Source organism: Nothoprocta perdicaria, unplaced genomic scaffold, assembly GCF_003342845.1.
Source record: "Nothoprocta perdicaria isolate Ctin4 unplaced genomic scaffold, notPer1 scaffold_163, whole genome shotgun sequence".
NCBI lineage: Eukaryota > Metazoa > Chordata > Aves > Tinamiformes > Tinamidae > Nothoprocta > Nothoprocta perdicaria.
In genome coordinates this window covers 467,574-493,160 of record NW_020454794.1, presented here as the reverse complement: position 1 = coordinate 493,160, position 25,587 = coordinate 467,574, and the positions used below count along the sequence as shown (strand labels likewise).

At 39.3% G+C, this 25,587-nt stretch overlaps 1 protein-coding gene across 1 annotated transcript in view; it reads left to right on the top strand.

Annotated features, from left to right (window-relative positions):
- VWA3B (von Willebrand factor A domain containing 3B) overlaps nucleotides 1-25,587 on the top strand; it is a 63,335-nt gene that overhangs the window by 16,039 nt on the left and 21,709 nt on the right. The window contains exons 9-20 of the mRNA XM_026035658.1: nucleotides 4,340-4,456; nucleotides 8,512-8,708; nucleotides 9,243-9,397; nucleotides 11,769-11,907; nucleotides 12,823-12,954; nucleotides 15,740-15,838; nucleotides 17,155-17,337; nucleotides 18,784-18,911; nucleotides 20,033-20,196; nucleotides 20,812-20,949; nucleotides 21,436-21,475; nucleotides 21,598-21,754. Of these exons, the coding sequence (XP_025891443.1) occupies nucleotides 4,340-4,456; nucleotides 8,512-8,708; nucleotides 9,243-9,397; nucleotides 11,769-11,907; nucleotides 12,823-12,954; nucleotides 15,740-15,838; nucleotides 17,155-17,337; nucleotides 18,784-18,911; nucleotides 20,033-20,196; nucleotides 20,812-20,949; nucleotides 21,436-21,475; nucleotides 21,598-21,754 (1,649 nt within the window). The remainder of the gene's footprint in view (nucleotides 1-4,339; nucleotides 4,457-8,511; nucleotides 8,709-9,242; nucleotides 9,398-11,768; nucleotides 11,908-12,822; nucleotides 12,955-15,739; nucleotides 15,839-17,154; nucleotides 17,338-18,783; nucleotides 18,912-20,032; nucleotides 20,197-20,811; nucleotides 20,950-21,435; nucleotides 21,476-21,597; nucleotides 21,755-25,587) is intronic.

The following is a 25,587-nucleotide window of genomic DNA, read 5'->3' as shown; positions in this document are numbered from 1 at the left end:
TTGGCAGGCTCAGATCTGCTTAAGGCAGAAGAAATGYTCCTATATGAAGCCTAATTTGGACTAATGTGGTAATATCTCCTTATCCTTTCAGTGCTGATTTTCCTATTATCACTTCTGCCTACATCCTTTGTGTAGCTTCTTCATCTGCAAGCAGGTGCAAATTAAGCAATTCTGTCGCATAGTTAAAATTTCAAATGGAAGGGGAAACAGAGACAGAACTTACAGGAGGAAGATGTGWTTTAGGCTGGAACTTGAAAACGTAGGGGGCAAGAGATGGTGGAGCTGTGCAGGAGGTTCTTCCTGGGAAGTGCATGGTGGTGCTATCATCTCGGAGTGGCGGAGAGACAAGGGTTGGAATAGGGATCGTCATAATGAGCTAGATCCTGTAACGAATAGTAGCAGCTCCTCCTTGGCCGAAACAGCTGTAAATCTCTGGGCAGTGTTCTGTATTTCTCCGTGTGATGGAATAGATGAGTTGACATGGGTGAAGAAAACGCTAGGATTGAAACCAGGAATTCCTGATGTGAGAAGTCTGAGGAGGGATAGATCTCACTATGGACAATGCCCTGGAATAGCGAACTATTGTGCTTTTATGCCTGACTGGCTTGCAGTGTTGGCTGAACTCCTTGGTCTGCCTGATTGTCCATACTTACCTGATGGCCACAGGGAGAATTTTCGCTGGGTTATATGGGTTATTTCCTACATATAATAGGAAGCATGAAAATGCCACCCTCGTGTATAGCACTGAGGTAAGTGGTATTTGCACTGACACAGGGAAGGGAGAACCCATCCTCCAGAGAACTGGGGTATCTTGACAGTGGCTCCTTTGCTTACAAACCATAGSAAAAATCATTGTTTCTGCTTTTGCCCCATACACGCTCTGGCTTAGCAGCCTAACCTTGGCCTGGCAAGTCTCTGTGCTGATGTGCAGAGCACGGTGCTTGCAGCCAGCTGCTCTCATCACCACATGGGGTGCAAAGTCCACCGGCTCCGTCCCTTTGCACGGTGCAGAGGGGGCAGGATCTGCCTGGGACAGATTTCTCCACTTGACCTGGTAGGTACAAGCTGCAGCTGATCCTCCTCTACCTTCCCAGGGTGGTTTTATAAAAGCAGYACGTATGGGAAGGCTGCTGTGTTTTGCTGCCCCGCAGAGGCMCAGGGAGGGACCAGCAGTGGGGAAATGAAATGGCCACTCATAACTGACAAAGAAATCAAGATTAAAATATATATTCTTCCATTACATGTGGATTCACTTGCGTAGTCCAAGCTAGATACTCAGAGAAGGAAGAAATACTTCTGTTTTGCATAGTTTGCGCTTTTGCTGGTATTTGCTTGATTTTCAAAGAGACTGTAGATTTTGTAAGCTTTGTTGTATGTGTGTGTGTATATGGCTTTTCTTCTAGGCAGTTATTATTTCTTGCATATGAAATGAGAATGGGTTACAACCACTTGTCAGACTGGCTGAGGCAGGTAGACACGGGGGAAAAAAATCCTTTAAAACTGCCTGCCAGGGTGAAATAACTGGGAGATKAAGGTGGGGGTGGTTGTTAGTTTCCATGTATATGTGCAAACGTGTGTGTCTCTGCTCGGCCGCGTTGCTTTGCTTCGCGCTTAGCAGGTGTCAGCAAAGCGCCCCTGTCCCCAAATCCCCCTTGCACCCTTCCCTGTCCTCTCACTCTATTTCAGGGACCTGGTTCCCTGGGGACAGACACACCATCCCAGTGAGGACAGGGCCTCCCCATGCCGTGTGAGCACCCGCTGTCATGGCGCTGTGATTTTCAGCGGCCAAATTTTGGGTTGCTCAGACTTGTCACGGCCTGACGGGGAGCAGGGCAGGAGTGAAAAATTCCCTTTCCTGTGAAAACAATGGGAGTGCGTTGGCCGCTTGTCACGTGCGCTTCCCGCCGTGCTGCCCCATGGCGGCTGGCGCCCCTGGCATCGCCTGAGATGGCGCCGGCGGGTTCCTGGCCCAGCCCGGGGRCCGTTAAACTGCCGCTCGCCTGGAGGCTGGGCTGAGGGGAGGCCCTGAAAGCCCTTAAAAGGCCTTGTTTTTAACACAAGGAGATTCCTGAGAGGTGAGGGACACGGAAAGAGGGGCGAGGGCTGGGGAATGGGYCAGGGCAGGAGCCCTCGGCCCTCCCGGCACTGCTGGGGCAGCGGTTTGCAACTGTGTGGAGCTCCGCGAGCCTCAAAATGGCGCAGCTGAGGTGCGAACACAGGGAGCTTCAGCTCACGAGAGGTTTGTTCCCCACACTTGTTTTTCACTGATCGTTTCACAATCGTTTTTCGCTTCCAAGTTGTCAACTAGGGACAGCCGCTCATGGGGTCAGAAACACTGCCTGGAGGATGCCCGCGTGTCTGTTTGGGATCCGCAGACTCTTAYCTGTAAAGCAGAAGAGGTGGAAGTGTGAGGTGTAGAGACACGAAACTGCTTGCGCTGCTCACAACCTGCTCCTCTGGCTGAAGCCAGGGCAGCCTGCGGCCTCCATTAAAGGTTTTCCAGGCAGCTTGGCATCCGCAGCGCGCAGTGGTTGATGCCTGCAGTTGTCCTGTCTAGTATGGGTGAGCAAAGCGCTTTGCTTCACAAATGTATGCAGCTTCACTTGGCTGTGTGGCAGCGTGAAAGCAAATAGGGGGGAAAAAACCCAAACATTTCCTTGTGTAATGTTATTTCAGCACGTGTTATTCAAGACAGAATATTCCTGTAAAACTACAATCCACAGCATTTATTATAATTTTATAGTAATTAAAGGGGAATGGAAGAAACACTATAAAATCATCAGCCTTATTTTTAAGGGAGTTAAAAAAATTACGCTCACTTTTAGTACTTTTAATGTAACATTAAATGCCTTCATAAAGTTAAACCTGGATCCTGCTATTTTACACGTTGTGGAGCACATACATTTTCAGAGGAAGATGGTTTCGCTGGATTGCACTCTCAGCAATCTTAAATTCAGAAATAAATGCATGCATGTGCATGTATGTTATTGTTTCAGATCTGTACTGTTACTATAGATATACGTTTAATGTATTTAATGTTTTATACTGTGGAAAGGTTTACTTTACTTAAGCTTTTTGCCACCGAGAAAATGTTGATTTGTTTTGTACTGGCTGAAACTTTTTTTTTTTTTTTAAAGTACAGGCAGGTCCCAGGAGATGGCACTGCACAACAACACATTTCAAAATATTTCCTGGAAATAAAGAGGATTTCACATGTAAAATTCAGTTGTGATTTTGTAAAACATGTTCGTATTACTATTTCAAGGAAGTTTATCAAAGAACAAAATGATCTAGTTTGTTTGCTAACTGATAGCCTACTTTAGTAGACRTGTTTGCATGTGTTATCTTTAGTATAGTGAACCACTGTATATACACTATRCAGTGTATATACACTCAGCATCTGTATGCACTCAGAGTGCAATCAGTGTAGATGCACCCAGCATCTTCATCTGCAATTCAGTAATAGGCTGAAATTTGCAATAAGTTGTAGCCTGCATTTACAGTTAGGAGAACTTAGAATTTGGCCCCTTTTATATATATTTTTACACACATATTACAGTATTACAGGYATTTTACTTTTCTGTATTGCATTCTCCCCTATATTGTGGTCTTAAGATCTATGATTAACCTAATTTAATACTTTTTTCTTAGTATATATACCGCTTAAATACACATGGTACCTCAATTTTAATAATTGTACTCTACTAAGTAAATACATATTTTAATCTTTTAAACAAAAATTACTGTCAAGATAAATCCTTGTGTCAACTCCAGCTTCAGATTTTTCCATTTATTTGAGAATATAGTCTGATGGAAAGGTTTTTCTAACATTTAATTACAAATGCTGAGGATTTTTAAGATGGACATAAATGCTTCTTATCAAACTTACTTTTCAGGAAAAGAAGAAAATCACATACATTTCAGGAAAAAAAGATTAAAATTTAAAGACATATCTGTACTTCAGGAGATGGAAAAAGCTGAAAATGTTATCTCTTCCATTTCAATTAAATTTCAATTAGTCTCAGTTTCCAAATTGGAACTAATAATTTGAGCCTTCCTTTGCAATGACGTCCAGGGGACCACATGTGAATCTCTATGTGGAATTTCCTTATTATTGTCTGATAGTGTTAAAAAAGATTTGTTCCCATTGTGGGAACAGACTGTAGCGAGCCCTGTAGGCTGCCTCTACCATGCTAAGCACCTCCTATTCTCTGCACAGAGAGTTTGTTGCCAGCTTTGAGCTCTTTTTAGACCATGACTTCATGGTAAATGAGAAATTAAAAAAGTGAAAGCATTTATTTTTGAGAATGCCAAGTTCTGTCTTTAATTCCTTTTGCAGTAGCTGGTGTCCGTGAAGATGTCTTCCTGATCTGGAATGAGCTGGAGGAAGCCAGGAGTACACTGACACAAGTCCAGAAAATTTTATYAGAATCTGACCAGCCTGCTTCTCGAAATGGTATCAGTTGTTTCTTTCAAGAGAGTGACCGCTGCATTCATGATCAATTTGTTTTGCTTGTGAACAGTTTGTATGATATGGCAATTTAGGGATGATTTTCTYATTGGATGATTTTCTTGTTAGTTCCAAGTAGGAGGGTTTAGCAGCAAAGTCTRAACATAGGCAGAATCTATACTTGGCATCTAAACATAGGGTGTTTAAAATTTTCCATTACAAACCTCTGTTTACTGCTGCTTTAAACTTGCTGAATTTTAACACCTCTGGCTGAAACACATCATTATTAATTCAYACCAGTGGTTAAGGTTTGGAAATTACCTAGATTTCAAGATTTTTTTTCTACCAGAGAGAGATAGCAAGCCTAGCATACTGGAAGCTACCAGTTTACCATGTATTTTTCTCAGAGTACTGATTTCACAGCATCCTAGACTTCCATATTCTGTACTGAGCAGCCCTTGGACAAAATACAGAAACAGCCTGAGAAACATGGATTGTAACTTGCATCACTGCACTTCTAGCTTAATATACTCCCCACTGATGTTGAGAATTTTAGTTCCCTTTTTGTGCTCTCTCCCTGCTTGCCTGGGCCAGTATATTTTTTTCGTGTTCTGCAGAGTGCTGTGAAGTCTTTCTCCCTCACGAACTTCTTCGGATAACTTCTTATCTTGTAGCTGGGATAATGCCCTGAAAGGGAAGAAGTTTTTGTTTTAATTCTCCCAGGGAGAGACAGAGAATTGAAACCAAGTTGCTCTCCTTTTAGGTGGGAGTCTGTCGCRTTAAGATACACAGCGTAACACCCATATCTGTTCATTAAACAATTTCCACCACTATATTTTGTCCAGAGCATGATCTGTTTGTTGTTCTTTGCATATTTAACTAAGGAGACAGAAGCCCTGCTGGTTTCTGAATCCTTGGAAGAGTTAAGTTGGTATCAGGGCTGAGAAGCTGCTCAGCCTTGCTGAGATGGAGGTGCTCTGGACACAGTGTTTGTGATAATATTGGCAAATTTTAACTACTGGAAATTTAGCAGTTTGTAAAGTCTAGGTGGCTTCAGGGTTAGATGGAGCTCAGAGGATGGATTTTCATTATCATAGTTGTAAGTGTCAATATCTGTGTTCTGCCTTACACCCTGGGTTTAAGATACTTAAAATTTTGGGGTTTTTTTTGCTTAAGTTGATACAAAATTCAGGCTGAATTAGCACAACTCATCAAGAATTTTGTGCAGTTCCAGGATTTTTTCTTTAGTGCAATTCTTCTTTGGCTAGGTGGAAGCAGGGGACAGATACCCTTGTCTGGATGACCTGCTGAAGAACAGTTAGTAAAGCCTCCTGTACCTCACCTGAGCTCTATGAGCAGTGTGTTGAGCTGTGTGAGGGGGCTGCAGCAGGAAGGGTCTGAAGCAGGGAGCTTTGCCTGCCTGCACTAGCTTTGAACATCTGGCAATAACCTAACTCCTCAGGACTTAGCTTGGCTTTATTATTCTGTGGCGGGATATTATACAGTTCTTTAGTGTTCTGATGAGAACATCCTCTGAGTTAGCAATATGCTAACTAAACAGCCAATATGCAGTTTAACAGCTATTGTAATGCATGTGAACAAAGGGAGCACAAAGAAGTTGCAAGGGCAGCTTTAATTCCAGGGCTTGTTAATTTATGAGTGCTTGACTGTGCAGCTTTAGTGTTCTTTTAGTGTATGCCTTCAAATGTAATCGCTTTCTAGATGAATTAAAAGAAATAAATGATAGCATGATTTACATTTAAATTATGACAGTTCTTCAGCGTTGTTTGAATTTTGTCCATTGGTCCAAATTACTACAATTTTTCTGTTTTGTCTGCCTTTGTCAGCCTTTCTTCCCATTTTTGCCTTCCTCTTTGTAAATGTGCTACTGTAAAGTACGACCAGTTCTCAAGATTGCAATGTTCTGTAGCAAGGGAGACAGAAACCAAGGGATAGATTTTCTGCTGACTTTCCAGATAATGCAGCTACCTCACTGGAGACGTGAATTTTTATGTATAGCACGTGGGAAAGAGAGACATGACAGATTTCTGTGTAGAGCTCCCTAAGTGCGTGTTTGTCAATTGTCAGAGCAGCCATCCTAAGCAGAAAGCAAACGTTGGCACGTGGACAGACTCCGACCCTGCACCTGCTGCTGACCGATCCCTGTGTGTGTTAAGGGAGCAGATAGGATAGTCCACAGGCTCAGGATCTCAATACTGTAGCCACCATAGCTGCATCTAAGGAGAGCAGGGTTATATCACAAAAGTCCCCTGAAATGAACGTGTGACAAAATACATTCATTTGTGTGACAAAATAAAGTCACCTTGCTATGAGAACTGCTGCTGGGTCTTTCGCTTTCGATGTGGTTTATTAGCTAGTGATGAGTAGAGCTCTTTATCCTGTTACCAGTATCCATAGATGTGCAGTTCCTAGTCCAAAGAAATGCTCCTTAGAGAATTTAAAACAGGATGATATGAAAAAGGTAAACATGAGACCATACCAGATAAAAATCTGGTTTCTTTCAATATTAATATTGATATTGAGGAGGAGAGCACAGACCCAGAGAACATGGCAGATGGCACACAAGTATAGAGGCTATAAAAAGGCAATATTAGGAARAAACAGAGAAAAATCTCTGCCAAAGACAAAGTTTGGTTTTCACTTTTAATAGCCTTCTCTCAAAGAACCAACAAGATGATACAGTGTTAGCCTATATTTTCAACTGGATTTCCAATTATATCTTCTGATATTTCCTTTTCTCAAATGATTCTACTTAAATTCATACATCTTATGAAGGAATCTATTCAGGCAGTTTGTAATTCAACAATTCAGCACTTAAACCAAATTTTATAGTACCAAAAACATTCCTTTCACATGTTGATCCTATTGCCTATTGAAATTCTTTGCTCTCAGTTTTCTGATGGGTGGCACAAGTTATAAAGGAATCTTTTGCAGAGAATTGCCTGATAATAATAATTTAAAAAAAAAAACACTATTGAAGAAGAGACTATTAAAAATCTGTCAGAAATATCCACTCACTCCAAAGTTGTTCGTGCAAGTAGAASAGCTAAAGAGCAATGAATCTTCAGAGAATTTAGCTGCCAGCTTTTATCAGCTGATGATATGAGTTTAAAACTTGACAAAATTTYGATGATAAGGTTGGCAGGAGGCACAGGCCTGCTATATATGGGACTCTGTCAAAGTTGGAATCTGTCCTACAAAGCCCAAAGGTGTGAAAGCTCCTTAAAAAACATGTCTAGAAAATTGTCCATATCACAGAATCCTAGAACCACAGAAGGGTTGAGGTTGGAAAGGACCTCTAGAGATCTCCTAGTCCAACCCCCTGCTCCAGCAGGGACACCCAGAGYAYGGGGCACAGGGCGGCATCCAGGCTGGTTTGGAAGACCTCCAGAGAAGGAGACTCCACAGCCTCCCTGGGCAGCCTGTTCCAGGGCTCTGGCACCCTCAGATATCTGAGAACACGGAATGTTTTCCTCTGTCGTTTGAGAAACATCCATACTCTTTTTCTTCCTCTGTCTGTCTCTCTCTTACACTGTCTGCCTTCCTTAACAACTATGCATAGGCAAGTTTATAACACAGAAGATTATAGTTAGCAGTCAGAAACTGATTATGTAGGGGAAAATCATAAAAACCTGATAATTAGAACTGATGAGGGAATATGCTAGACAGTTCTAATGACTGTTGTATCTTCTTATGCCACATAGAGTTCCATGTTTTATGTTTGGGGAAAATCTGGGCCTTTATTATCCTGGCTTAATTCTATATTCAGTTCAGGATTTTCTAGGATCCTTCTCAAAGTTCTGCAGAACAGTTCTGCTGTGAAAATTAACAATGTTTAGGTAGACTCCTAAATCCATATTTAAGCAATTATATTGATGGCCTAATCCCCTGTTATTGGCTTAAGAGACTAAGCAAGAATTAAGAGACCAAGTGCAATTATAAATTTAAATCTTTTGCCCCCAGTATCATAGCAGCTTTTGGAAATGGCTTATCAAAAATGAACCGTGTTAAACGTTTTTATTTTTATTTGCCTTATTTAGCAACCCAGCCTGATCGTTCACCACAGGAGCATAAGTCTGATGAATATTTGTCCTCCGAGGAGTGGTTGCAGAAGTATGGCCTGAAAGCTCGGAAGCTGACGCTCTATGATGCACTTGCTGATTGTAGTTTTCGCCACGCTGATGGGATTGTTGACATAAAAAGGAAACCAGAGGATGAATCTTCACAAACTGATGCTGTCAGTATCGTTTATTTCCCCTCATCCTGTGGGTTGTTGCTTACTTCTTGATTTACAACTTGAGATGTTGATGAATGGCTCTATTTATGTTGCAGGGTTTGATTTTTTGTGATGTGTCTTTTGTCAGAACTGCTTTCTTAGTGGGATGAGACAAAGATGGTCATAAATCAGATTTCTTCAAAGGGCTGTCTAATTGAAAATGATGGCATCTGCCCTTCTGGTCTGCCTATGATCTGAAAGGAGGAATCATGGCTGGCTTCAGCAATGCCTTATTATTTGACTTTTCATTTGTTTTCTGTTTGTTTTTCTCTAATTCTACCATTATGCTATTCAGTAYACTTTGTTCTTCCTAGCTAGAGTATGAAAACTATTTCTACAGACTTTTGCTAGGGACAAATTCTGTGGCCACTTTATTCTGTGTCCAGTTCTGCAGCTCTTCCTTTGCAAGATGCACCTACCTTTGACGTTCCTTTTCCAGGTGTTATAGCAAAAGGGTATGTTTTSGAACATGCAACCTGTGTTTCTTTGCTGTAGGAGACAAAGAGGAAGATTATTCATGCAAAATACTGTGACAAGTTTGTACAGGCCTTCTGGAAAGATGGCTCTGTAGTTCATGTGCATGTTACTACAGAAAAATACAAGCAGTATGAAGAGAAAATGAGAACTGCTCTCAGACAAGTGGAAGGAAGGTTAGTTTTCTATCCCATAAATTCAGTTTGTGTTACTTTACATTGCTGTTAGAAAGTTCCCTTTACTGCTATAATAAACTGAAGTAGCTGCTAAACTGCCAATAGCAGTATTAAGGCAGAAATCTATTCTTGAATCAGAATTCTGTGTCTTAGTAGCTATAAAGTAAACTGCCGAAGAGTTTTTCTACCCTTTGTTCTCCTGATGGATCAGAAAAATGAAAGTCATTCCGTGCACTCCCAAAATACTGCTGAAGTTATAAAAAGCATTGGAAGGCATTAAACTTGRTAGGCATTCATTCTGTATACCTAAGAATCTCTTGTGATACCTTTAAAAGAGAAAACAGATGCTTATAGTTTCCATTTTCTTGCTCTTTAAGAGCATATTACACTAGCCTTGGGATAGGTTTCTGTGTAGATGAGCCAGCTACAAAGGTGAACCAACTGCTCTTCTGAAATTGCTYATTTTCCAAGACACTCTTCCCTAAAAAGATGCAGCAAAGGTTAACTACATGTTATCATCATGTGGGGAGCAGACCTCCCCTAATCAGGAGGAGGAAATTGCCAGAAGGGAGCACTTTTTTGCTTGYCAGAGGAGCCTGAACATGTTTCTTATAACACAAGGAGTGTTCACAAGGAGAGATTTTTTCCTAATTGCTAATGGGACTGGCATTATCTGAAATTAGATAACCTCTCCTGAAATATTCCGAGGACAATTGAAGATGACACATCATTTGAAACCATGAAACCATGAACAGCTGGGGCGGTTCTGCTGATCAAGAACAGCCTGCAGAGCCAGTCATCTAAATCATGRCAACACTGCTCAGTGAAAGGGGACCAGGGATCTCTACCTGGCTCTCATGCCAAGCAGCAGAGCTTGCCCTGTGCCCATCCTGGCAATGGCTCTCTGCCTTCACACCAATTCTTTGTGGGTTGGAGGGAAAAAATATGAACACTGTGAATCAGAGGCAGGGCTGGCTTCATGGTTTATATTTCTGTAGCAATATAGACACATGTACTTGCAGATTCTATGGGAAGACTACACAAAAATAGGCAATTCTAGGTGTGGCTCTCCTGCCCTACAGAGACAGGCCCCAAGTAGGTTAAATGGATTATACTTGAAAAATGCCCATTTCTCTTGTTGTCTGCAAAAGCAATCTTCCTCTGAGTAACTCAAATGTGGATATCTCCATTACAGATTCAATGAATCTTATAATTTATATCTACATTAGGAAAAGGACAGTTTCACAATAGATATCCTAGAGCTAACAGAAAGAGTACACAGTGCCTTCTGTTTTGTATATTAGAGCAATGAGATGTCTCATCAAAAAGAAAGCAGGCTGTCACCTCCCTTTTTTTTTTTTAGTTTTATTGCTGCTTCTCTACCAGAATTGTAATAGCCTGAATATATTTAGCAAGGTTTAGCAGAATTTTGTTATTCCTTTTAGTGTTATCCTCTTTTATTTTTAGGATAATATTTACATATTGTGAGAGCAAAATTTGAGGTAAAATGCTTTGATGAATTTGTATTTTTGAAATGCAGAGCTATGGTTATAACAAATGTCATAACAAAATCTTGGTAGACTTCATCAAACACTTTTGGGAAATAACTAGTGGTAGAATGTTTGTCAGTAGAAAACATAATAGGATCCTTTCGTTTTCTATAATAATATATATTTTTTTAACCTCTCTGGAATTTAGTAATTTTTTTCCCAAGGCCATTATGTTCAGTCTGTTGAATGATTATGCATCAGAGTAGACAAGGAGTTAATGACTCTCAGGGGGAATTAGATTTGAACCAGTTGAAGCCATTACTGAGGAAATATTCTAGCACACAACTGTGTGCATGCACATATTTAACCAGCAGGCATGCTCAAATTCTGTTTAAGATGTAAAACTAAGTCTGTGGTTAAGGCCCCAGGTCAGCAAGGCATTTAAGCATCTGTGCTACATTAGGACTCTTTAAAATGCTTACGCTCCGTGCAGAATAGATTCTCAAGTGATTTCCTGAGTGGGGAGGGATATTAGCATATGTTTATGTGATTTCTTGACTTCAGCTTGGAGAACAGCTACAGGGGCAATGGAATTAGAGAGGAAATAGTCAGTGCCTGACATTGACATTATAAAGTTGCCCTATAGCTTTGTGTTTCGTCTGCCTCCAAATTCCTGCTGAAACAGGAAACTAAGAGGGTCTTGCATTGTTAGGTAGTGAGAGACTAAAGGTTTCAGGTCAGTTTACTGCATGTGACAGTGACTAGTGACAGATGTTTAGGGAAAGGGAATAAGAAATGCAGCAATGATAAAAAAGGTACTTCCTGATAGACTCTGATACACAGTGTGCTGATATGTTTTTGTTTCTTCCATCTCACCTCAGGATTAAGTGGCTTCAGCAAGGAAGCAGAGGGCTCTTTGGAAATGTGTTTGAAGATGATGTCTATATTCTTATTGATACGTCTCAGTCTATGAAGGACAAGTTGTCCCTGGTGAAGGAGAAGATATTTCAGCTCATACAGGTTTGATTAAGTGATGATTCTGAAGACAAAAAAAAAAAAAAAAAAAAAAACCAACCAAACAAACAAAAAATGCAGTGTGATGAAACACCTTTGGAATTTTCATTTTTATTTTAGACAGTGTCATCCAATTCCACTGGCAGGTTGTGATTTGTAATGAGAGTTCTAGATCCAGTCATGTACTTTAACTTTGCCAGTGACAAATATTCCATCAGTCTGACATTGATAGCAATCATTAGTTGGGCAAAAACAATAAAACTGCAACAGAGTTTTTTGTACTAAGTGTGTAACTGACAGGAAATAGTAAGATGCGGTTGTCTGGTGGATCAGCACTAGAAGAACAGACACTGTGCAAGAAGGTTTTGCAGGTGTCTGCACAGAAGTGGTGGCAATAGGCAATCAAAGACTCTAGGCTCTGAAAGTTTATACCAGCTTGCACAGAACTTTCAGTCTGTTACAACTTCTGTCCAAAAATCAACTTCAGGAAATCATCTTAAGTCTCTCTTTACTGTCCTAATTCTTCCCCTCATTCTCCTGCTCTAAACAATGTCTTATTTTGATTTTCATTTTACTTTCCTTTATAAAATAATCATTATCTCTTCCTTATCCTAATGTATTTTATCCAATCTCATCTCTATTTCTCATCCTCCTAGATATTTTGTTTCTCGAATGGCCTAGGTTTAGAACTGTGAGTAAGTGCAGACTTACACTGCACAAGTTCATATCATCTTCATAATTGCATCCAGCGTCAGACCCATCTCTCTGTGTGTCTCTGTATACCGTAACTCAATGATACCGTAGTTTACTGTAACCATATAATCAATATATACTATTTAAGACTGTACTAATCTGACTGAAAGTAATAAACTGTAGAAATTACAATACAGTATTGAAGAATTCAGGCGTTGTCTCTTGCAGGAACAACTGAGACACAAAAAGAGATTTAACTTTGTGAAATTTAGTGCTCGAGCAGTGGCGTGGCAAGAGAGACTGGCTGAAGTTAATGAGGAGAATTTGCAGGATGCTTGGCTTTGGATAAAAGGACTTGAGGTAACATGGAAACTAATTATCAAGAATTATCTGCATGGTGTTTTTTTTGGATGGACTAAGTGTTTGACTTAAGTTTCATGTCAGGTATTATCTTTTCACAGTGAGCATGTTTATAAATTTGTATTAATTCCACTTACTGCTTGATACTTGTAATAACGACAGTGCAAGTTTGATATATTTAGGAGGCAGACTCAGATCCTGTGTTTAGATTTGTCCTTCTTGCTTCATGGATGCTGCATGGACCAGGGCAGTTGTGGGCAGACCTACAGTCCAGCACATGTTTAAGAAACCATCTGTTGGGAAGCTCCTGAACTGCAGGAGCTCTTCACTTTGCTTTGGGTGTATAGGCAGGCAGCTGGCTCTGAACATCTACAGACAGATGAGAGCAGCCACACGGAGTCAGACCAGACACCCACCTATCTTGCCAATGTTCTCTCTGCCTGTGGCCAAAAGCTGGTGATTTTTCCCCAAAACAGAGTGGAAGGGTTTGTAGTCTGCCGCAGTCACACACCAGCCTGCAGGGAACTGCCAGCAGCTTCAGACCAGTCCATGTGTCAATGTGGACAGCAGCATCCCCAGCATGGGACTGCGAATCAGTGCACATCTATGTTACATGTTACATTTGCTAGCAGAAGAACATGTACTCAAAGTCCTCACCCTTCCTCAAGTGATAATAACCCATCATCCTCAGAAAAGAGTAACACAGATGCATAGAGAAGGGAGAAACATTGGCATGGCCTGGTTGAGCAGTTAGGTAAGTGTGGTTAGCAAACCTAGTGGTCCTGCCTTCCTTCAAACCCAGAGAATTGTCTCTGGTTTAAGCTATGCATATGCTACAACGTCATGCAGGTTTGATCATATCTTGAACTTGCTTGATTTGACACCATTTTGTACCTGCATTTGATAATGGCCTCTTTTTTTTTTTGTCAGTGTTCACTGAAGCTGTGAATAGTCTATACATTTCCTTTCAAGTGCTCAGCTCTGGATTTCTGCAAAGCACAGGGAATTGTGCAAGAGCAATCTGCGATTTTTTTTTCAAGGATCTCATCTGCTCCTGACCTTTTAGACTGCTTAAAACAGCACAGGCATAAGCCTGAGATCAGAAAGCTGGTTTGATAGTGAAGCTGAAAGGAACAGCAGATCTCTCTGAATATCAATGAGAACAGATCCTTTGATCTCATGTTGTATGCTTTGGTTCCCAGAGAGGCTGATTAAGGAAGATGATCTATAACAGTAACTGTGCCCTAAAAATCCTTTAGAGGTGGATAACATTTACCTTTTGTGGAGTGATAATGCCTTGTAATTGAGGCATGTCACATTCACTTATAATTTACAAAAAGCARTAGTGTATTTGTAAAAGTAGCAAGCGAGAAATCTAAAATTAAGATTTACCATAACATTCATAGTCATGCAATACATCCACATTATATGTATTTTCCCCTGAAAAGTAGAAGAATTTTGAAACCAGGTGCCATCATTAGAAAGACCCAAGATGGATAATTTAGACATAATTAAGGGTGATGCTTAAAACTCTATGATACATACTGAAACATTAAGAATATTAGATGCATTCAACATAAGAAGTGGCTTGGGCTAGTTATGAACGGATGCTGTTAGAGCTTCCTGTGGATAAGGAGACAGGAGTAGGAAGCATYTATGTGATCATCTTGCCTGGCCCATAGAACTGTTACGTAGCTCTACAGAGTCACTCCCAGACTGTACCATCTATTTTACCTGGTTTACTTTCTAAAAAGTACTTTACTTTCTAAAAATTTTACCTGATTTTTTCATTTACTTTACTTTGGAAGACTTTTAGTGCCATTACCACACTTAATAGGACTGAAGTAACAATGTTCTCTTTTAACATATTTTTGGATGTAGGGTCAATATTARGGTTGATAGAAACATATGTATCTTCTGTAATGTGGTATATCTGTGGATCCTAAGTCTCTTCTCACTTAGGCTTCTATAATTCTCATGCTGTCTGAACAGGCACTCATGCATTTTACTACYATAAAACTGACTTGTATCGTGCAAAGGAGTTTTCTTGGCTCCTATTTGAATCTAGAACTAAGAATTAACATTTTTCCACGTTGATAAAACTTCCCTTTTCCCTTGAATATAGTAGTTTTTGTGCATTGAATGTTTGAAAGGCAGAACTTTGAGGATAAAAATTATTTTAAGTTTTGGGTTCGTGTAAGATGTGCTTTGCATTTCAGTGAGCTTAGAAGTTGCATTAAGTCTAGAAAGAAAGAARACAACTCATGAACACTGTGTGAGTGATGCATGAAAAGTGTTGCTCAAATATGAATTTCTAGAAGGCACAGTACTGTTACTTGTATTTTTATTGTCRTGGCTAATGTTCTTCCTGAAAATCTAATTATATTTATATTGATGTGCGGAGGGATTAGATGGAAGATAGTTTGGAAAAAAAATAGTTGAGAAAAGCAGTGAGTCCTTTTCCTGTTTTTGAGGAACATCTTGAGCAACTCATTTACAGGTTTGAATTATTRGATTAAGTAAAATTCATGTGTCAAGTGTGATGAGTTGGCAATCAAGAACAGTAACGGGAAAATGCAATATATCCTCTATATTATATCTTCCTATCTGTTTATATTCTTTCAGTGATTGTTTTTGCTACAACTTGCATTTCGGTTGCTCAACAATTCATTTATATATGGTTGCATAAGGCCAGAATGCCAATTTGGCGCCAGTATGTGCTACTTTGACATTTACTTTGATTTTCTGGCTGTTCAATGTTATCTCCTTCCTTTTGGTTGCTCAGGTTGGGACTTCCACAAATACTCTCCGAGCTCTGCAGATTGCTCTTGCTGACACTGGCACTCAAGCCATTTACCTTTTGACTGATGGGAGACCTGACCAGGTATTTCTGAAGTGACAGAAAATGAATTAACGTGCTGCTGCAGGGATGGTGGCAGGCAGCTGAGGCAGACTGTAGGGGATGGATATAATACCTCAGAGCTGAGTCTCTTGGAGGTGGTCATAATACCAATAAATTGGATCTCTGAAATGTGCTGTTTGTGGAAGGGTTTTGGTTAGAACTCTTCTCCCACGGTACCRCTTTTGATGTGTGATAACTCATGTCATTTCTAATTAGTTGTTTTAAGGATTTAATAATAGATTAAAATTGTATCTCACTGGCTGAGCTTAGGATTTACGTTAAACCATACCTATTACATTCCTAACTTAGCAAAAATATTCTCRTTATTTAAAAGTTGAGAAATAATGGATTTCCAATATGATTGGATTTAAATATTAAAAGTTTTCAGCCTCCCATAATATGATCGGTTTAATTATTAAAACCTTGCAACATTGTGTGATGGCTTGGAAACACAACAAGAAAGTGACTGATAACAAAATTAGCAAATTTGAGCTCAAGATTTTTTACCAAATAACTCATTAAATATATAAGTATTTACTTAGGTAAATAGCTGTGTTGAAAGTCACATAAAATTAGTTGCTTAAGCATATGCAATAAATCTGTGATTCCAAAAGCATAGTAAACTTAAATAACTTTTTTATGTCCCGATAATGAAAAAAATGCTAAAGKCTTCCTATAATTTTTACTCTGTTTTTCTTGATCAAAGAAAACTAGCCCAAGAATCAAGGTAGATTTACATGCTTCAAAGTTACATGGATATCAAAGTGTAATTAATCCTGATGTAAAATAGCAGATGAAAAAGTTTGATTTACATATTAAATTTTCTTTTAATTTTAGTTTTAATCTTTGTTATTTTCTAAGGGAAGGTTGGTTGTTATTGGCTATCAGTCATTAAAACTCCTCAGTTTACAWTTGAATACAATCTTCATTGTTTGACACTTTACCTTTGCTAACTGGGACATATATTTTAGGGCATATGTAATTTCTCAATTTAATGCTTTATTTGCCTTTAGAACTTCAGAAACAAAGCATACAAATTATTTTAGAGTTTTAATTTCATTAGAGTATTCTATGCCTCAGTACTACAAATTTATTTCAAAGAGTTCATTTTAGTGATTATGAAATACGTAATCTAATGTAATATAAATCTATGCTTTTAACTGAGCTCTCTCTGTCTGTAAGTCCGACTGTGACTGCCAAGATTCCATGTAGATTCTCCAAGTTTTTAAAAATCCATTTTATGTAAATGTATATTTATGTAAATGTATAAGTGTTTAATAAACACTTTTGTTCTTCAGCGCCCTCAAACAATCTTGGCTCAAGTCCAGCTTCACCATAAGATTCCCATTCATACTGTATCCTTCAACTGTGATGACACAGAAGCCAATAAATTTTTGCATGAACTAGCTACAGAAACAGGGGGCCGGTTTCATTATTACAACATTTATTTGACTGATCCCGACGCTGCAGAGACTATTGTTGTGAGTATTCCTAAATATGTGTTATATTTATAATATCGCTGCTTTGTGCTATTGAAGAGACCGCAGGATTTGCATTACTGCAGTTTGCTATTACATACAATATATTATTTGGAAAACAAGGTTAAACAGTCAAACAAGTTAAACAAGGTTAACTAGTCAAATCTGAAGTGCTGTGAAAGAAATGCCTATGCCATTTTTTGATTATGATATTTTATTAGATCACAACCAATAAGCCCAAAAATGTAAAGTACATTTGTTCTGCTAACGTTGCTGAAAAGAGGACATACATTTAGGTCAAATTCAGTTCTGGAAGACACACACATGGTATCTGTTGTCTCAGAAATAACTTACTGTGTAAAATGAAACAATAGTTTGTATCCTGTTAATGAATGAGGGAATGGAGAGCTGAATTTTGCTGAAAGTTTCCTCTACAACAGCCACTGGGGAGAAATCTGTAATGGCTCAAGTTACTAGAATAGCAGAGACCTGTCGAGTGTAACTAAGGAGCTCAATCTAACAGTTCCCAGTAGGAGAATTCTGAACAGGCTGAAAGGAACACCCACCGAAAGCATATCCTTATTTTTAATTAAAGCTAACACTCAGTTAATTAGTTCCACAAATTGTAGCAATGACTGTAGTGGAGCTATGAGAACAACTGGGAACAAGACAGTAGCAGAAAATTTAGCCTGCTGCAGAGAGTAATTAAAAGAAAGAAGATATGAAAACGCCCCAGCTCTAGCAATATGTCTGGGGATGCACTGGACGATTTTGGTGACTCTGCTGGTGTGTGACTCTGGCACATACTGGAAAGATGAGGACCAGTCTCTGTCGCCCAAAGCCAGAATTTGCACTCCGTGGGGGCTGGAAAGGGGTCATCTTTGGAATCTCCTTCCTGTTTTTTCTGCCTGTGATCCAAATGATTCCGAGTCTGTTCACTTCCAATGCTTACTTGAAGAGTGTGTTTCTTACTTCTCATCTTTCAAGGACTGGATGTGATACAGCTGTGATCTGGTGGACTGATGGAACAATAACAGTTGACATATACATAACTTCTCTTATTTATTTGTGAGCGTCTGACCTCACTGTATTATTTAGAAATATGGCAGTTSATAATTGGTGGCGAGCATAATTGGCTCTTTGGAGAATGCTGTTTTTTTTCTCCTAAAATGCATGAATTGACTCCATGGTTGCCCAGTGTTGCCAAATACACTTTGATCTTCTTTCGCTGTCACCTTGCTTGTATGTGCAGAAAGTGAACAAAACAAATTTGGTTTAGGATGCAGGGAGACTACAGGGAGCAGGTAGTTTCCCTGAAGAAGTATACAAAATAATGTGGCTGCTCTAACTGGATCGTTATCCAAATTATCAGAATTTGGATAGTTTTGGCTCAGAAATGGAGCATTTAAAGAGTAATTGTAATAMGACATTTAGCTTTGTCTTTGATAGAGTGAAGATATGCGCCTTCTAAGAAGAGAGATTGAAAAGGGAGAAAGAGATCTAGAAAAAGTGAAGAACTTTCATGAAGAATGTCTGATGATGGATTGGTGTAATGGAGAAAAAAGCACAGAGAACAAGTATGTCCTGAAACTGCCGTTCTGCTGATATGTGGTAGGGGCTGTCTGTTAGGTTTCTCCTTCTGCACTGTGTTGCATTTTTAAGTCTTCTCTTTCAAGAAGAAATGTTGAATTTCTTTTGAAAGAAACAGTTAAATTAATGGAAATAGTTATATTAATGGAAATTTCCCTGTGCCAYATGCTCTGGGTGTCCCTGCTAGAGCAGGGGGGTTGGACTAGATGATCTCTACAGGTCCCTTCCAACCTCAACCATTCTGTGATTCTGAAAAATAAAACTGTAATTAATACAGTAATACTTTCCTGTAACAAAACAATAGACTCTCTCAACTATTAGGAATAGTTAACATGAAGAGGCGAACACATTTTGATGTCTTCAGGACATGGTAGAGTTGTTCCCTTTGACCCAAGGAATTTGTTAAAAAAATGATTGTCCTATTGATAGAGCTGCTTTTTATCAAAATATAAGTAATTTTGTCAGTAAATGTATCTCCAAGTTTGGCGTCAATTGACAAACTCTGTGAGAATCTCACAGTAAATTAAAATCAATATGCTTACAATGAAACAAATGCTTTAAATAAAAAGAAATTTGAAGTGGAGTGTCCTGTTGAATGATTTAATGTACATGGAAGGGAAAGTAGGTTGTCCAGTATAAAAATGAAAATAAGTACTTATATCAAAGTTGGTTTATTTATTTTTTGTTAATGGTGGGACATATATGTATATATGTGTGTCACTTTCATTGCTTTCATTGCTGTTGGTTATTTTACTCTTTCCCCTAGAATTCAAAGCTACTACTACMGAACAGTCTGATCTCGTTAAAAATATACATTAAGGTGTTGCCTTAAACCTAATAAACAACATTTTAAATGGGTTAATGAACAAATTTTAAACATTTTTAAAACTAACAATATTTAACCACCTTTGATCCCCTCCTTGAGGAGCAGGATAATACAGCAAATATTTTGCACTCCTGGAAATAATTGAAAAGTGTGTTTAAATTTCCAGAAAGCTTTAACTTTTAGCATTTAGAATCATTTTTTTTTTTTTACCCCGGTGCTGTCATATTTCAGAAGCTCATTTATTGCTTGTTTGTTGCTGCTGTTGCTTTGGTCCCTTAAAAGCGACGCTCCCAGGCAGGTCCTCGCCGTGTCCCCTGGGAGCAGCCGCGCTGCAGAGCGGAGCGCAGCTCCCAGCAAGAGGCCGCGCTCAGCCCCGGGAGAGCCCGCGGCCGCCTGGCACAGCACGGCGGGCAGCCCGGCCCAAAGGAGGAAGGCCCTTCATGCAGGTAAGGACCTATTCTGCAAATACATCAGTGCTTCTTGTGGGAAGAAATGCAGCCTTTGGTTTTGTAAGAACCCATTTTCTTGTGATTCTCACTTCCTTTTCATCATTTTGCTTCTCATCTGTCTTACCGATTTGAGCCAGATTGACAGATGTCTTCTCGTTTCTGCTTCATCGCAAGCCCTGCAATGAGGGATGGGACTGCTTTGACAGAAATGCTATAAAAGCTATGTAAGCGGTTTGTTAACAGCACATATTTGACTCATTTCTTTTTAATCTAATTAAGTGCATCACTGATAAAAATGAAGAGCTGTTCTATGTTGCATTAGTTACATCATTAATTACATTCATATTTTTCCTTAGTACACTAAATTTCTCTTTGAAGCATCACATAGATGCAATCTGAGTTTATCTGGCTGATGTGAAAAAAAATCTTCACCCCTGGGAAAAGTACAGAGCACAAATTAGCACAGAAGTTGTGTTATCATCAATGTCTTGGGCAGGCAGTCTCCTAAAACTGGGATTAGGCAACCAAAGAATAATTTACTTTTCAAAAATCTCTGCCCTGTATTTGACCAATAAGTTAGCTGTTCTCTCCTTTCCCTTTTAACACTTACAGAACAAACAAAGACAAGTCTGTTGAGAATCCTGAGCCATAGAATGAAATCTAGGGAAGAAAGCCCAGAGGAAAGAGCATCTCCTGAAAAAAAGGAGGTTTCTGGCAGAAAGAATGTGAAATCTGCATCCACTCTCAAAGGCAAGTTAACACAACAGGAAGCTGCAAGTGGGACAGATGGTAACKCTTCTCCTAATAGGTTTCAAATTAGTGGTATCTCATTAGGGACAAAACTAAGCAAACCCACAGAAAAGAGGGGTGCAACTCAACAGAGATGTGGAGGGCTGGTAGTTTTTTCTTTTGGTCTATAAGAAATAAATATATATATAAAAAAATCAAGGGACTTAAAAAAGAATCCCTGTCTTCTTTACTCATTTCTTTATTAATTGGATACCATGAGGCATGTGGTAACTCTGTTAATATTGATCAAGCACCAAGAAAGAACSACAGGAAATATAATTCTCATTGATAAATTTAGCCACTGCAATGGACAGTGTGCAGCCCTTGTGACACTGCTGACAGGCTGAAATAACAAGCTGATACTGCTACTTTGTCAGTATAAGTGTGTGTTCTTCTATCTGCACAAAAGGCATGACCCAATGCATTGCAAATGTTTTTTTTCCCCAGATCTGAAAATGCAGGGAGATGTGAGAAGACCGGCTAAAAGGTACATTAGTGCACATGTAGATATATCACAAAAGTGATAGTTTATACTTTTCTTGAGCCCCTTTGAACTGCTCAAACACCTTTCTACCTCGTCCTGCATCCTACAGTCTCTTTTCGCCCTAGTTCTGCAGGTGCCTCCTCGGCTCGGTGGTTGAGGACTCATGGCCTGGTCGCCAGACATCTCACCATCCTGGACGCCTTAGCTCCCACAGCTATCCCTCACGGCACGACGTACGTCCCAGTTCTGGACAAGCACGTGGGCTCTAAAGTGTTTGATGAGGTAAAGCTCTTAGGCTGYTTCAGAGCAACCATCGAACTTGGCATTGGTGTAAGAAGGATTTTGTTGTTCATCTCTGCAAATATCATGATTGTGTTCTCTGATGTTTACTACGATGTACACTAAATATATAACACGTATCTGAAAATGCATTYATACATCAGGAAGAAGGTACAGCTCATAGTTAATACTATTTCCTACAAATGGAGAGATTATAAGTTTTCAAGTTGTTCATTTTCCTCTTGCAGTTACCAGCTGATGGCAGTGTGCAGCCATCAGGTGTTCAGAAATTTCCTGTGAGCCACAACTGCTACTGATGTGTATTAATTCACCAGAGTTCTATATTTTCAGCTCATTAAGTCCAAAGAACATCATGTAGGCTTTTGTGGATTGGTGCATTCTCTTATGTCCTTTTAAAGACAATCATTCTATAATTAAAACCTAATATTGATAGGTGTAGGTCATTGGGAGCTTCTGGAAGTGCAAAAACTCATCAGGCATTATGTGCCAAGGAAGCTGTATTTGCCATTCTTTCTACAGGAAGTCCATTTTGTAAAAAGTTTCTCTAAATTAATTTTTCTTATATGATGCATTCTATGAAAGTCCTATGAACATACTGCAGTTCTTTAACAGATGTTTCTCAAAACATTGTTAAACTAAAAAGCTAAACAGGATTTGTTTAGATAAACATTATCTAAACAGATAATAATGGGTAAGCAARAGTTTCTGGAGTAGGATGTGATATAGGGCTAAGTAAATACAATGAGTGTACAAATATGCATTTTAAAGCTKTCTTTTTTTTTTCTTTTTATAATTTAGAAATGGGAATTTTTGCCATAATATGCAAATTTATGAAGCAAAATCTTTTCTGTTTTAGTAAAATTAAGTGAAATCCAGGATCCTGAAGCACTTTTTTTGAAGTGAGAAGGAGATAGTTTTAAAAATGACTTTTCTGTCAAGACCATTTTTAAAAGTACATTTTCACATTTTGATGTAAAATAGCCTCTTTTTTTTTTCCAAAAAAAAGCAATGACTGCAAAACTGCAAAAAATACCTATTTTCAGTAAAATGCCAGACAGTTTTGCTAGCATCGCTGAGAATTCTTGATACTCTCATACAACACTTGGAGATTGACTTCTGAAAAGTCATTTCTTTCTGTCTTTTTCTGGATATATGCACTAAGTAGCCTGCTTTTTTCCACCTGTCTAAATTGCCAGACTCCTTTTCTATCCCTTCCAGGCAATTCTGAGCCATTTTTGAAATTTATTTAATTATTTTTTTTTTATTTAAAGTAGCTTAAAAGATATCCATCTCAAAAGCTACTATTAACAAGTGCTAAATTAGAGGTATTTTTATAGGGAGTTTGTGGGAACGTGTATCAGCCTAATTTAGGGCTGAGTTAAGTTCATAGCTTTAAGTTCATAGCTCTTACAATGCTGTACAGAATGTGTACAGCTGCTGTAGGGCTTAAATAGTTATCTATGGCCTTTTCTTCACTTCAGAGGTAGAAACTCGTACAAAATCTTTTTKTACTACTTCATCGTACCTAGATAGCCCTCATTAATTGCACTGAAAGCCTTTGGGTTGTAGTGGAATAAGGAATTGTTGTTCTGTCTGTAGAAGCATGGCTTTTTCTGTACCCAAAACAGGAGATGGAAAGGAAAAATCAAATCTAGGATTGCAAACAAAGCGGAGCCAGTAGATTTTTACTTTATCAGTACCCATTCTCCTTCAAGCTTCATGCTAGCAAATCAAGGAAAAGGAGGAAGCCTTTTCTCTCTCACCCAGGTTCTGAGATGAACCAGGAGGCTTGAGTAGGAATCCTTAGCAGATTGATTAAGCGTCTTCATTATTCTGCTAGTCTGGAGGACTTCACTGTGAGTAAGAAATGCAGAGCCATGCTCATGTTCTTTCTCCTGAGGTCTTACTTTCCTTGGTGGGAAATGCAGACATGGTGCTTTGCTCTTTCTGGGGACAGTGAGACCATTTACTTTGGGCCTTTGCTCATGGTGATGCTGGACTAGCTGTGAGCAGCCTTCTCACCTCGGAGAAGGGGCAAGCACAAGGTTTCTGTGACAACTGCTCATTAACAAGGGACTCACCWGTTTTTCAGTTCTGGCTGGCCTTTCCGTTTCACAGGAGTTATTTCAAAGGGTTTGTTTCATTAATCTACCCATCAGTTTTGTACTGAGGGGAAAAAAGCTACGTAGTTTTGGAGAAAACCTCTGTAGAGAAGCTGTGGAGTATCTGGTTTGCAGGTTGTGGCATCTTTAGTACAGCCTGGAAAGTCATGGATTTTTACCTTCTATGGCTTGCTCAGACAAACCAAATTCAAATTTAGTCCAAGAAAAACATCTACTTCCGTCTAAAATAAGAAATAATTTTCTAGGGTTATTGAGTTTTGGTTTTGCCCTTAAAACATTTGCATTTTTTTTTTCTGAAGTAAAAGCTATTTTGAAACAGAAACATTTATTTGATATGCAAATGTAAGTATTTAATTTATAGCACATGATCATCTAGCACATGATGCTGTTTGTCCTTGGAGTTGCTGTGGGAGTTTGTAAGGTCTTGCTGATGTTTTAAAATCTTGGTTGAATAATATAAGAGCCAACAGGGAGGGCTGTATGGAATTGGACAAGAGGTGCTCTCAGGTCCTTGCCATTCAGCTTTCCAAGTCCACTTTTATCCTAACTCATACTGTACTGTCATGTTGCAATCAACTTCAGCTTCTAAGTGATCTTAAAAATAATCTAATATGAAAATTTTGATGTAGTCTGATACTAAAGTGATGTGAATTCATAAATTAGAATGAAGAGGCCCTCAGAAAGAGGCCTGCAACTTCACAGCCAGCTGCTCATGGGAAATATAAAGTCACACCACTGCTCCTGAAACATGATAATGCAGAAGTAACTGGGAATCCAGCTAGGTTGTGATGGTGTGAACACAAATAAAATGTAACTGAAAACTGCCAGTGCCTTAAATCCATTTTTTGCTTTATTTTCTGATTGCATGTTTRTCTCATCAACACAAGTTTCAGTTTTATCTAAATTGAAGTTTATCTCTCTTTTTGTCATCCATACCCTGACACATGGAGAAGCTTCACATTCCTCTGTAACATGCTGAGAACTGTTTTGGGGAGAGTAACCTTCTCCTCCTTCTCTATATCATTTCTCCATTTTTTTTCTCTTGATGGTCTTAATCAGGACATTGATAAATAAGTAGCTGTCCGTAGAGTAACTGCTGAGTAATTTAATAGTCTGCAGAATGGTGGGATTTTAGGTTGGGAGATGGGAAGGCCTCTTTCCTCATCTTTGCCCCTTTCCCTCCTTTTGAAGATCCGATGAGGAGAGTCTGGCTTCCTGTTCTCTTGGTAAGCAGGAGATGCTSTGCTGTGGGCTTTGCAGGACCGTGAGGCTCCTCATTTGGGCCAGCCAGGGCAGGTTCCTAGGCCTTACTGCCTAGGTAAGGTTGGTTGCAGTAGGTAGCAGCCACCTTGTTCTTGTCAGGAATTGGTGTGGTGGTCAAAAATGTCTCTGCATCTTTTGAAAATATAGTCCTCCAGAATAAGTGCTCTTTTAAGTAAGTAACTGCTCCATTTTTATGGTAGAATTAGATGTTAATAAGTGTAAGAGAGTATTGGTTTAAAGTAGTGCAACCTGGAGTATAGTCATGATCTAGACAGGCATATGCATGGATTCACCAAGGGGAAGTCATGTCTGACGAACCTCATAGCCTTCTATGCTGGGGTGACAGGCTGGCTGGACGAGGGGAGAGCCGTGGATGTTGTCTACCTTGACTTCAGCAAGGCTTTTGACACTGTCTCCCATAACATCCTC